A 12,605-nucleotide genomic window follows, 5' to 3' on the forward strand; every position below is an offset into this window, starting at 1 on the left:
TTTTCTAAAGCTAAAATTAGAGCATACAGAAGTTAGCAAATCAGTGTGAGCGTTCCACTAAAGCGGCACTATGACAGCCTTTTTTTTTTAAAACTCTTTATTGAATCCTGGTTAACTTATTGTTAGTTCTGACTCTTGTTGTTATGTTTTTGAAAACCAGAGTTGGTGCATAGCTAGCAAACACAAACATTCTATTGTAAGTTTAACTTCAGTAGAATAAATCATTGTATCTGTTTTGGATGTCTCCTGTAATGCTAACTGTTAGTGAAATGCTTACTTTCTCATCTTGCATCTTGGTGTTTAGAATCTCTCTTGGGCATCCTGGTGACTTCTCATCAAAACACAGCAGTTTTGAAACATTCAAGAAAACGTACTTAGGAGCATTGAGCACATAAAGTAGTATTTCCATTATTTAATCCAAACAACTGTATTGCTCATTTGATAAACTACTTGTTGCTAAAGTGTATGTAACCTAAGATGCTGCAATATTCATAGGTAGATCTCTTTTTTTTAAGCTGGATTAAATTTTCAGCTACAATTTAGACAACAGTCGGAATGTTACTGGATGTCACTTCTGTGTTGATTCTTAAAGAAAGCATAGGTGTTTTAATAATTTTTCAAATGCCTCACTAGAAAATGTAATGCAGTGTTTTCTATTTTCTTACCCTTCCAGGTGTCTATAGCAGGACAGCCAGCTGGAGTGGAGTCTGCGAGAGTTAGAATTCGGGTAATAGCCTATTTCAGTATAATGCTCCTCTGAAAACACCTTGAAGGAAAATATTGCTGTGTAGATGTAAGATCCTTACAGTTGTTTGGCTCTGTCCTCTGACAGCAGAAATATAGAATGAACAAGTGTATCCATGAGTAAATATACGAAGGGTGTCATGTAGATTTTACTAGAATGTGAATCAGTTTCTAACTAGCTCCGGAGAGTTCTCTAGGAGAATGCTGAACACAGTCTACAGTATAAGCAAGAAGTCAAGTATCCCATACTGTACTTAAAATTGCATCTTCGTTTATGCTTCACAGTTGACCTGTAGAAGCTCAGGCATCCTTGTGAATATAATTTAAAAGCAGCTGTTATTGTTATCATGTGTATGGAAATGATAAAATTATAGTTGAATTTGATTCCATTCTCCACTTGTAGCACTTCCTGTCTTCCCTTTCTGGTTTTGATTTGCATGCATCATAGCATAGGTAACAAATCTAATAAATTGTGTTATTTTTTTCCCCCAACAATAATTGTAGTCAGGTGCATTATTATAAAAATGTGGGTCTTTGAAGGCATGAAGCCAATGTTATGTAGCTTTGTACCTGATTTAAGAGCTCCGATCTGTGACAGAACAGAAGCTTCTCTATGAATGTTTACAAGTAATGACTTCTGTTAGCAGTGTGGATAAATATAGGTAATTAAACTATGGCTTTACGATTGCCACATAATTGCAAAAGTTCCTGTTATTTTTGAACAAATGATCAGAATTGCTGTCTAAAACAAACAAAAAACCAACAACACAACATGTTTCCTTGGAAAAGCCATGCCTTTTTACCTCAAGATAGTATCTTCCCAAGTGAATGTATTATATTAGTTTAATTATAACTGATCAATACGTTCTAATTCATTAATAAAGTTATGGTAATTTTATTGAGTATGACTTGGTTTTTCAGTTTTTTCTGTTCAATGTTCTAGGAGCTGCTTCCATTGGTACTCATGTTTGAATTGCCTATTGCTGGAATTCTGCAACCAATCCCTGATCCTAATTCTCACACAATTCAGCATATATCTCAGACATACAACATTTCAGTTTCCTTTAAACAACGCTCTCGAATGTATGGTGCTACAGTCATTGTCAGAGGGTCACAAAATAATACTAGTGCTGTGAAGGTAATGTCATCTTAAGGAGGTTTCTGCATATTGTACATATATTTGTAATGTAGGTATGTAAGTATTATGTTAACATTATATCCTTCCTCATCCATGAATGGGGAAGTGATGGCAAAATCACTTCTAAAATCTTAGCGCTAATTCTTAAAAAACTTGAAGTGGGGTGTAGATAAAGTGTAAAAATGTGGTAGTTTTAAGTTTAAAGGCTCAGCACAATATCAAGTTATATATTTATTTTTGTTGTGTGCCTCTTTAGGTTTGTAACAATTCTCGAATGTGTCCTAATCCTACCCGCATCTTAAGTAAAAGCAATTGTAGAAAGTCTTTCATGCTTCAGTTTTCTCAATGTGCAGTCAAATATTTAACTTTGAAGTGTGCCTTAATGGTTTGTCAGAGTTGTCTTGTTAAGCTGGGGCTGTGAGATGTGAATTTAACAGAAGTTAGGCTCACTACCGTGAGCCTATTGATCGTAATAAAGTTAAGAAACTTTTGTTAATGACTGGCAGTGTGACAGATAAATATTGTCTCATATGGGTGTATCTCCATATGAGACAATGAATAACTGAGGCTAAAACTGAAAGATAAATTTAGCAAGTATACCTACCCAGTAAAGTCTCCATTGACTTTCTTATTGCTGTGTATGTGGCCCCAGGAGTTCTGCTGAGATCAGACAGTTTGATGTCTTAATATTTGTCTTTAGTGATGACAGTTAAACTCTCCTTTTTGTCTTAAGAAACTTCACTATTTCCATCTTACAAATCAATTGAGTTTTTAATCAAAACAGAAATTTATCTTGAATGCCAACTGCAGTCTGATGCAACTTCTGTTTTGTTTTCCTACGAGCATTGTATCATCAGCTTCTTGTTTGTCCTTGCAGGAAGGAACAGCCATGCTTCTGGAACACCTAGCTGGGAGCTTGGCTTCTGCAATCCCTGTGAGCACGCAATTAGACATTGCAGCACAGCATCATCTCTTTATGATGGGTCGAAATGGCAGTAACATCAAACATATCATGCAGAGGACTGGTGCTCAGATCCATTTCCCTGACCCTAGTAACCCACAGAAGAAATCCACTGTCTACCTCCAGGGCACAATTGAGTCTGTCTGTCTTGCCAGACAATATCTCATGGTAAATACTTTCAGTTAAACTTGCTTATAAAAATGCTAAATAATGGAAAATGTACTCTTTCCACATTGGTCCAATGTAAGTAACTTTTAGAGAAGTGTTATTATATTGCAAAATGCTAAATCAGCTGAGTGTTCTAATTTTGTCAGTGTTTTGTGTGTGTTAGTAGTTACTCAAAGTACTTGTGATCTGTGGTAGCATGATTTGAAAAAAAGCTGTGGCCATATTAATGCAGCATAAGCAATTTGTATTTATGGTAACAGTCTGCCCCTGAGTGGAAGGCAGACTGGGAGGGAGGAGTTATTGTTATGTGCTGTCATCTTCTGCTTGTCTTATTTAGTCAATTGAAAGGCTGAGGGAAGAAGCAGCTAACCAGATAAAATCTTAACCCCAGTTCCTAATTTAGTAAAAGCTGTGTTTTTCAGCCTTAGATATAAACATTTAAATTTGTCAATTGTACTTATAACTAAACAGCTGCAGTCATTCTGAGCTTCATTTAAAATGCTGTTTTCTTGATCGTTTCTTCCCTGACATAGTCCAGTGGAATCAAATTTCTGTGTTTTGGAGCAATTTTCTGTGAGGTGGAACTGCATGCTGGCCTTCTTCCCATGGCCATGTTTGTTCCTGGCTCCTTCTAACTGCTCTGGGTTAGCCAGAATAATAGTTGATGCTGTTTCACAGTCAGGCTGTAGAAGTGCCCTATAGAAGGGAGGCTGTGATATAAAAATAACAGTCAAGTAATTTTGTTTTTGCAGGGATCTTATAACTAGAAGCATCTAGACCAAGAATCTATACCAATCTATACCAAGAAAAGAAACACCTGTAAATGTTTTCAGAGTTGAAAATTTGCCTTTAATGTGTACCTTTGTGTATGACATATGTAGTGTAGCAGTGCTACTTCAGAAGTTGCTTAGTAGTATGTCTGAATGAAAATAATATTAGCTAGAAACTAATATCATTGATAAGGCCATTTAATGTATAAAGTGTGAGTATACATGATCTCTGATGTTGCTAGTCTCAGTTTCTAATCATCAACATATTGCTTGCAGGGAAGTATTCATCGTGTTAATTAAGGCAATGATAGTAGCAGTGATGAAGGCCAACTGTAGAAGGAAGAAAGATGTAGTGACTTTTAACTAGTATACAGAGAGGAGTTTGGGTCTTGATAAAATATTCTTGTTCTGTCTTTCTCTCATTCCTAACCCCTTGCTTTTATGTGTAGTTTTATAATCACTAAAAAAGCAGACTTTTTTTTATTGGTTATGCATATAATGTTTTGGACTGTATTGTTTTTAATTATGATATTGATAAATCCTGTGCACTAAACACTGGAGGAAAACTTCAGTGCAAAAGTCCAGCCATTTACATTTATAAAACCTGACATTCCAATTTCCAAGTTTCCATTTTCCCTTTTTGTCTTGTTAACCTTTCAGTTGCGTTTTTGTTCAGCAGGCATTTGATTAAATCTTGTGATATTACTTTCGATAGCTTTTTAATGGGAACATGGATTATTGGCTTCAGTGTGTTTTCTTTAGATTAAGTTCATGGTTGTTCTTTTTAGCCAAGTTTACTTAGTGGAGCTATATCAGTCTTTCTAAAGTCAAAATAATCACAGAATCACAGAATTGCCAGGGTTGGAAGGGACCTCAAGGATCATGAATCTCCAACCCCCCTGCCACACGCAGGGCCACCAACCATTCCACCTAATGCTAGACCAGACTGCCCAGGGCCCCATCCAATCTGGCTTTGAACACCTCCAGGGACGGGGCATCCACAACCTCCCTGGGCAGCCTGTTCCAGTACCTCACCACTCTCTCTATAAAGAATTTCCCCCTGACGTCCAACCTAAATCTCCCTTCCCTCAGCTTAAAACCATTTCCCCTTGTCCTGCTGTCACTCACCCTTTCAAAGAGTTGATTCCCCTCCTCTTTGTAGGCTCCCTTTAGGTACTGAAAGGCTGCAATGAGGTCACCCTGCATCCTTCTTTTCTCCAGGCTGAACAAGCCCTGCTCTTTCAGCCTGTCCTCATAGGGGAGGTGCTCCAGTCCCCTGATCATCTTCGTGGCCCTCCTCTGGACCCTCTCCAACAGCACGTTGGGAAAGTATTCTGTAGTTAGAAGTGGTACTGTGAGAAGACGTACATAAAAATTAAATACTGACCTAGAGATGTGAAGAGTATACTAATTTTTGACTTTTGTTCCAAAGCAAAAGCAGGAAACTAAGAAAATTTAGTCAAATGTTTGTTTTCTTACCTTTTTCCTGGTACATGTGATATTAGTTTCAGTGATGCCATTTATATTAGTGGAAAATCCTGATGTAACGACAGAGTATAGGAAAAGGAAAGTAGAAGTTGAGCATTAGACCCCAGCGACTTGTGGAGACAATTTTTTAGAATTGTTTTCCCTTATTCCAAGCTGAGTTTAATGTGGACTGCTTCTGACAGTATCTTTTCTGATTTGATATGTAATAATTCTCTGGATTTGCATCTTCTAGATGGCCTTAATTTAGCTAGGTAGGTAACGCAGGGCGTATATGTACTGACTTGATGTCAAAATATTCAACAAATCATCTCTACACCACCAAACTGTTTGTTCAGAATCCAGGAGTAAAAAGCTACAGTTAAATTCTCGTTGACAATAAAGTGGCTTTACTTAAAACTTCATCTTTATTTTTTCTGGGCTTACTACATCCATATGCATTTGTGTGCAGTAAATATGTATTTCAGTTTAATGCTAACATTAATGTGAGAAAGCATATGTTTATGTTTTTGCATCTATCTTTTCAGGGTTGCCTTCCTCTTGTGCTTATGTTTGATATGAAGGAAGAAATTGAAGTAGAACCACAATTTATAACGCAGCTAATGGAGCAGTTAGATGTCTTCATAAGCATTAAGCCGAAGCCAAAGCAACCAAGCAAGGTTGGTAAAAAGCTCATGTATTCATTGTAGGCATTCATGTCAGCTTTTCAGAGCTGGTGAGTTGACATGTGTGCCCTTCCTTTCTGACTTAATGGATCATAAACTTGTAAAATATGTATGTATTTTCTGTTTGAAATACCAATTTAAATGTTGTAATAATTCTCCTTTATGGCGATTTGACCTACTCATTAAATATTTGGTGATACAGTGATTAGACTTTATATAGAAATACTGAGCAGAAAAAAAAATAGGAGGGAAATATTAGATCTGATTAGATCCATTCTTGGTTTTAAAGAAAATCCTTGAATCATTTATCTAGCACAGAATTGCAGAGTTAAGAATAAAAAAACTGCTGTGAGAAAGTTTAACTGCCTGCATGAGAAATTGAAGGGAAAAAAAGCAATGCACAGAAAAGAATTACAAAGTATTTCTGAGAATTGATATTTGTTGTTAAAATACTCTGGTGAATGTGAGTAGGAAGTATCTATATGTTATCTATAGCATTGTACATATTGTGGCAACAAACAGTATTATCAAAGTAGTGTAAGCTACTGTTAGCTGTCCAGCATCTCTGTGTAGGGATATGTACAGTCCATACAAAGAAACAGTGTGAGGAGATTGTACAGGGAACAAATAATGACTTTGTTCCTTAATTTTTCGGGTGTTACCTATGCATTTTTTTGGACAGCTAGGAATTTGGTTGCTTTTATATAAGGTTTTGTCTACTTTGACATATAGAGTCTTGGTAAAAGAATGTAAGACTTAAATTATTGGATCACTTGTCTAGATCTTGGGGCACTTCAGATTTGGTATGCCCAATACCACTAATGTTCAATAAGCTGTTTTTATAATAAACAATGATAACCAATGATAGAAAATACTTTCATCATTTTTGCTTTGTAAAACCCATACAAAATTCCTAACATTACTTAAATTCAGTGGCCTTGATGGTTATTGCTAATGGATGTTTTCCCACACTTACACTGCTATGTTACTGTTAGGGGAGATCTAAGAGTTATGTGTGTTGCAGACAAATGATATAGCTGTGTGTTACTGGTTTTCCTCTTTCCTTTTGTTTTGCTCCTGTGTCTGTCTTTAACTCCAGTCTGTGATTGTAAAAAGTGTTGAACGAAATGCCTTAAATATGTATGAGGCACGGAAATGTCTTCTGGGACTTGAAAGCAGTGGAGTCACCATAGCATCAAATGCCTCTACTGTCTCATGTCCCGTTGGTTTGTCTTGTCCTGGTTTGGATATCTTGTCTTCAGCAGGACTAGGACTCACTGGACTTGGTATGTATTTTATTTTATTAATGTATCTTGCTTTAGTGAAGTGAAGCACAGGCTATTACTTTAGACCTTACTTACTAGTATGAAGTGTAGGACAGAAATATCCAGTTTCCTATCCGATAGAATTTCATAGAAGGAATGGGTAGTCCAGACTGAAATTACCTTTTCTTTTTAAAGCTCTGCAAAGGCCTATTACCAAACAAGTACAGAACTGAACTACTCAACAAGAATCTAGTGACAAATTTAATGGCACTGGTCCCCAAAATTCAGCATTACCATGTAACTACCCTGCAGTCTGCCATCCAGGAGGGCTGTGTAATTCTGTCAGTGTTTTTGTCAAGATCACACAGATGCAAGTTAACGCTCCATTTGACTGTGATTTTTAACATGGCTCCTGCTGTAATTTTCCTTTCATGCCTGCACCTTGGGATTGGCTTTTATTTCATCTCAATATATTTCTGAGCAATTTCATAGATTGAGAGCTAGTTTGAGGAAATGCATTTGGAGGATGATTACTATCGTATTGAAATTGCAAAAAGGAACTAAATAGTTCTTACTGTGGAAGTAGTGGTTTAATTCGTGAGGTTTTCAGAAAAAAAGCTGTTTGAAATGAAACCAAGGTTATAAAATGTGGTTGGTTGTTTATTCTGTAAGTGATGCTTCTGTAAAACAAATGGAAGCTACGGAGGTAATACAAAGGATGGCAAGCCTGAAAAGCAGCTATTTCAGACTGGTGTTACAATACTTCATCTGGTAGATGGATATGAAGAGTTCTACAGTTCTCATGTTTCCCAGTTAAAGAATCCTGGTGCTTAAGTGTGCTGTTTGCACCAAATTAACATCAGGCTTAATGTTAAGATCTGTCTATAAAATATATGCTGGTGCTGCTCATGTTGTTTCTTGTTTTCATTGTTACTGCTATTTAAAAACTTGCAAAAATGTCTTTCATCAAGTCTTAGCTAAATATTCACACGTGTAATTTTTTGGCAGGCCTTTTAGGTCCAACAGCACTCTCTGTCAACACCTCAACTACTCCAAATTCTCTGTTGAATGCTCTCAATAGCTCAGTGAGTCCCCTACAGAGTCCGAGTTCGGGCACACCTAGCCCTGCACTGTGGACAACATCTCTTGCTAACACTAATGCCACAGGTTGGTGGAAGTTAAATGTAAATCAAATGATTTTGTTGATTGTTCATCAGTAAGGTGTAAGAATAACAACAGAGTCCAGAGTCATTCGTTTTGAGAGCCTTAATTCCCAAATCATATGTTCACACAGATGAATAAATGTCATAATTTAAAGTTATAATTTGGTATAAATTTATAACACGCTGTCACATAAAATGTTTTGATTTGGCTGATATAATAAACTTTGTTCATCCACAAAGTGATGTTAAAGCATTATATTTTTGACATGTGATTCTAAAGGAAACTTTCAGACCTACATAATGATAGGTATTTATTTGAATCATTGAGTTAAGTGAGAAACGTAACTAGAGCAGTACCAAAATTTTTTTCACAGGTTTCTCTGCTATTCCACACCTTATGATACCATCAACTGCTCAAGCAACTTTAACTAGTATTTTGCTGTCTGGAGTACCTAATTATAGTCAAAACACTCCATCTCCACCACCGGGCCTAACTCCTGTTGAAGTCCACGTCAATGGCATGCAATCAGAGAATAAAAAAGGGTCAGCTTCTTTAAATGGTCACGTGAAGGTAAGGCACATGATCTCTGGAGAACCAGATCTGTTTGTAATGAACCTTGTCTAAGGAAGTCTGAAGGGATAAAGAAGTAACATTAGTAGATTCTGAAGGCTACTAAGTTTTCAAATTGAACAGTAGTGTTTTCAAAATGTTGTTATATGCCCCTTCCTTCTTGAAACATTCAAACATTGTTCTCCTACGTCTGAGATAAATCTTATGGTTTTTTGTGCAGACAGGCAAAATTTGCAATATTTTAAGTGTAATAATCACTTCAATTTGACAATTATTTTAGACCACAAATATCAAGTATGCTGCACTGTCTGCCACTTCACTAGGAGAAAATGTGTTGAGCGCAAACCACAGTGATTCAGCAAGACAAACAAGCACTCATGGTGCCTCAGAACAAGTAGCTGCCAAGTCAAATGGTACAGAAGGTAAGATTTTGGCACTTTATCCTTTCGTAATGTTTGTGTAGCCCACGTACACTTGTTTCATGAACGCACAACATCCATGGGTTGTGATACAAATGTACAGTGCTTGTACAATTTTAGAGTTTTGTTTATAGGTGCTTAATTTCATTGCTAAAGATTTATCTGCTGGCTTAAGCAATGTCTTATTTTTGCTTTTCAGTGGAAGGAAAGATTTAGTGCCTTTGACAGATTTATTCTTGCACAAAATTATGTGTACATCAAACCTAGGTGACACTGGCAAGCAGAATTTATTTGCACATTTTTATAATAACATTTCAGTTGATTACTTCAGCTCCTATAGTGCAGCACAAAGAGCTGTTCTCTAGTTCTTGGAGGGAGGGAAGATCAATTCCACTTCAAGCTTGTGTAGATTTCTGTAAAGGCCCTGCTCCTCTTGTGCATACTGATGAATAAAGGAGATGCTCTTAATGCTTATGGTCATCTGAAAGGCTGTCTGAATGAAAGATGCATCGACCAATCGAACATAAAAATATTTGCAAAAATAAACCCTAAAGATACTTGAGTGTTAAGTAGAGTGCTTTCATTCCAGTGAAGATTCTCTTAGTGCCTGACAGGATTTAATAGAACTGGATAACAAATCAAATTCATTTGAAATAACTAGTCACTTCTAATCGTCTTTAAAATTGGTTAATATTACTTGGCTTTCACTTGAATAAATAAAGAAAAATGATTACAAGACATAACAGATTGTCTTTTGACACTGATACATGGGTTTGTTGGCTTTTTCTGGTGCATCTGAACTTAAATTTCTGACTTACTTCAAACCAAGTTGTTATTCTCAAGACTGAGCCTAGTTCTGTAAGAAGGAAAGCAGGTTGTGCTTTGTATTCTAGTACGCTTACTAAAGCAATGTTCACTACAAGATTTAAGTGTTTTTTAATCATAATCATTTTCTTTATTGATCTTGTAGGTTGCAATGATGCTTTTGTAGAAGTGGGCATGCCAAGAAGTCCGTCCCATTCAGCAAATACCAGTGATCTGAAGCAGATGATGAGCTCTTCCAAACAGGCCTGTGCAAAGAGGCAGACAGTTGAATTACTGCAAGGCACCAAAAACTCTCACTTACAGTAAGCTAAAAGTGCAAATGCAGATAAATGGAGCTTTCACTGTGCGAAAATACTTAGTATGTGTGTTTGTAGGTAGAATGGATGTTTTAGTTGCCAGATATTCCAAGGAGGTGATTTAAACTGAGCTTGGTTTTTGTACTGTACCCTTCAGTTTGCCTTTTCAATGCAAGTTTTGAATGATTTTTGTACATCCTAGGGATTTTTTTCTTGAGTTTGTACCCATGAGGAGAAACACAAGAAAGATAAATGCTTTTTCTATTCCACAAGAAAGTGCACTTTTTACAGAGGAATTTTCATTAGATATTTCTAAAGGATGCTCTTTTGTACTTTGCCTTCTTATTGATTATTTTGAGATCATTTCCCAACTGCAAGGGTTTTTGCTTTTGTGTGTATCTGAGGCTATTTGCTTGGTAGAAAAACTACATTCAGGGCATAACAGCGTGTTCTCAAACACTGTTCTCAGTGACTTCTTGTTTGTTTTTTTAATGACCTAGCAGTGGGAAGGGCCCTTTTGAGTCATGTGTCTTGGCAATACAGGTTTTGTTCTTAATGAGATGTTTTTAAGTAATGTTAAGTAGCTTTTGGGAACTGCTTATCATGACTCTTCGGAGCTTTTTTTCCTTACCTCATTTATTTACACTGTTAAAGCTATAATATTTCATGAGTTCTGTTCTCACTGTTGAGAAATCGAAGTATTTTTAAGTCAGTTGCTTGTATGTTTTATTCTTTATGTTGTGGCTTCTTTCTGGGGTAATCATTTATAATGTGATTACATCACTATGTTTTGAGGTAAGGAAGGAGGAGTGTGCACTTACATAGAGCAGGCACAGAGTAGAGCTGATTTTTTAGAAAAAAAGGATTTCAGTAGGAGGTACATTGGCACGTAGGATTGCAATGATTGATGCAGGGCTTATGTGAACTTCATCAGTTTTCATAACTTGTCTCTCTATCCTACCACTATCAGTCTGTTAGATGTGCTGAGCTGCTAGCGTGAGCAAGGCTAAATAGCATGAGGTCCTACTGTGTAGGGATTGCAAGTGATGATTCCTGACTCAAAGCTCAAATTGAACTTCAGAACCTCATACTTGGTAGCATAAGAAGCAGCAATTTGTTTTGTTTCACTGACAGAGAAAACAGGTATGTATGGTAAAGGAAAGCTGAGACTTGAAAGTATTGTAAAGGATGATGAAATGTTTGCACATTGGCTTTTGTTGAAAATGTTTTACCTTCTCAAGGTAAAACTCGATTATGAAAATTGCACTGAGTATTTACTGTTAAGATGACAAGGCTGGATTTAATACTGACTTTGCTTCCTCAGTACCACCGACAGGTTGCTCTCAGATGCAGAGTTAAGTGCTTCTGAAAGTCCTGTGGCTGACAAAAAGGCTCCTGGAAGTGAGCGGGCCGCAGAGCGAGCAGCAGCTGCCCAGCAGAACTCCGAAAGAGCACGTCTAGCTCAGCCATCATATGTAAATATGCAGGTATGCTTCCCTCAGTAGGCCCAAATCTAGTGCAAAATTTGATAATTGCAAAGTGTATGCATCGCACAGTACAAAGGGGATTTTTGGCTAGCACACTGACATGACTGTTTCATTAGAAACAAAAACCATTCTTTCAAGGTACATGGATGTGGTACTATTTGAGTTGACTGGTTGTTTTTTAGATAGTGAAATAATGCTGAGGTACCTGGTCTTATGAGGTTACATGAAATACGATCACTTATCACAGGAATATGAGTATGGTTTATGGGAGGCTTCTTTGATTCTATTGCTTCCCTTGCAATCTTTTTATTTCCCTTAATTCCAAATGACTTCCAATGAGGTGGTACATTACAGAAGGTGAAAATAAAGTCATTTTTGTGCTGAAACTGCTATATGTTTACTAGTTATTTTCCACATAGTACGGGAAGACCTCTTTGAATAAGTAATTAAATACCATCGTATGTCGCAAAAACTTAATTTAGTAAAAACATCAATTTTGCTTTCTTTGGAATATTAAGAAATAGGAAGAAAGGTTCAGTCTTCCACTCTAAGTCAAGGAAGACAAAGAGGGAGTTAAAACAATGCTTCTGTGAATAAATAAAATAATGTCAGCACAAAATAAATTGCATGGATCTATGAATCTACACT

The 12,605-nt window shown here is 36.7% G+C and overlaps 1 protein-coding gene across 2 annotated transcripts in view; it reads left to right on the forward strand.

Moving 5' to 3' along the window:
• Positions 1–12,605, forward strand: part of BICC1 (BicC family RNA binding protein 1) — a 96,591-nt gene that overhangs the window by 71,810 nt on the left and 12,176 nt on the right. For both annotated transcript variants that reach the window (XM_031608689.2, XM_090144823.1), the window contains exons 6-15: positions 674–727; positions 1,688–1,882; positions 2,760–3,011; positions 5,794–5,925; positions 7,031–7,217; positions 8,205–8,363; positions 8,734–8,930; positions 9,211–9,352; positions 10,320–10,476; positions 11,795–11,957. In XM_031608689.2, the coding sequence (XP_031464549.1) occupies positions 674–727; positions 1,688–1,882; positions 2,760–3,011; positions 5,794–5,925; positions 7,031–7,217; positions 8,205–8,363; positions 8,734–8,930; positions 9,211–9,352; positions 10,320–10,476; positions 11,795–11,957 (1,638 nt within the window). The remainder of the gene's footprint in view (positions 1–673; positions 728–1,687; positions 1,883–2,759; positions 3,012–5,793; positions 5,926–7,030; positions 7,218–8,204; positions 8,364–8,733; positions 8,931–9,210; positions 9,353–10,319; positions 10,477–11,794; positions 11,958–12,605) is intronic.

The sequence above is a fragment of the Phasianus colchicus genome, chromosome 8 (assembly GCF_987193195.1).
Source record: "Phasianus colchicus chromosome 8, bPhaCol1.hap1.1, whole genome shotgun sequence".
NCBI lineage: Eukaryota > Metazoa > Chordata > Aves > Galliformes > Phasianidae > Phasianus > Phasianus colchicus.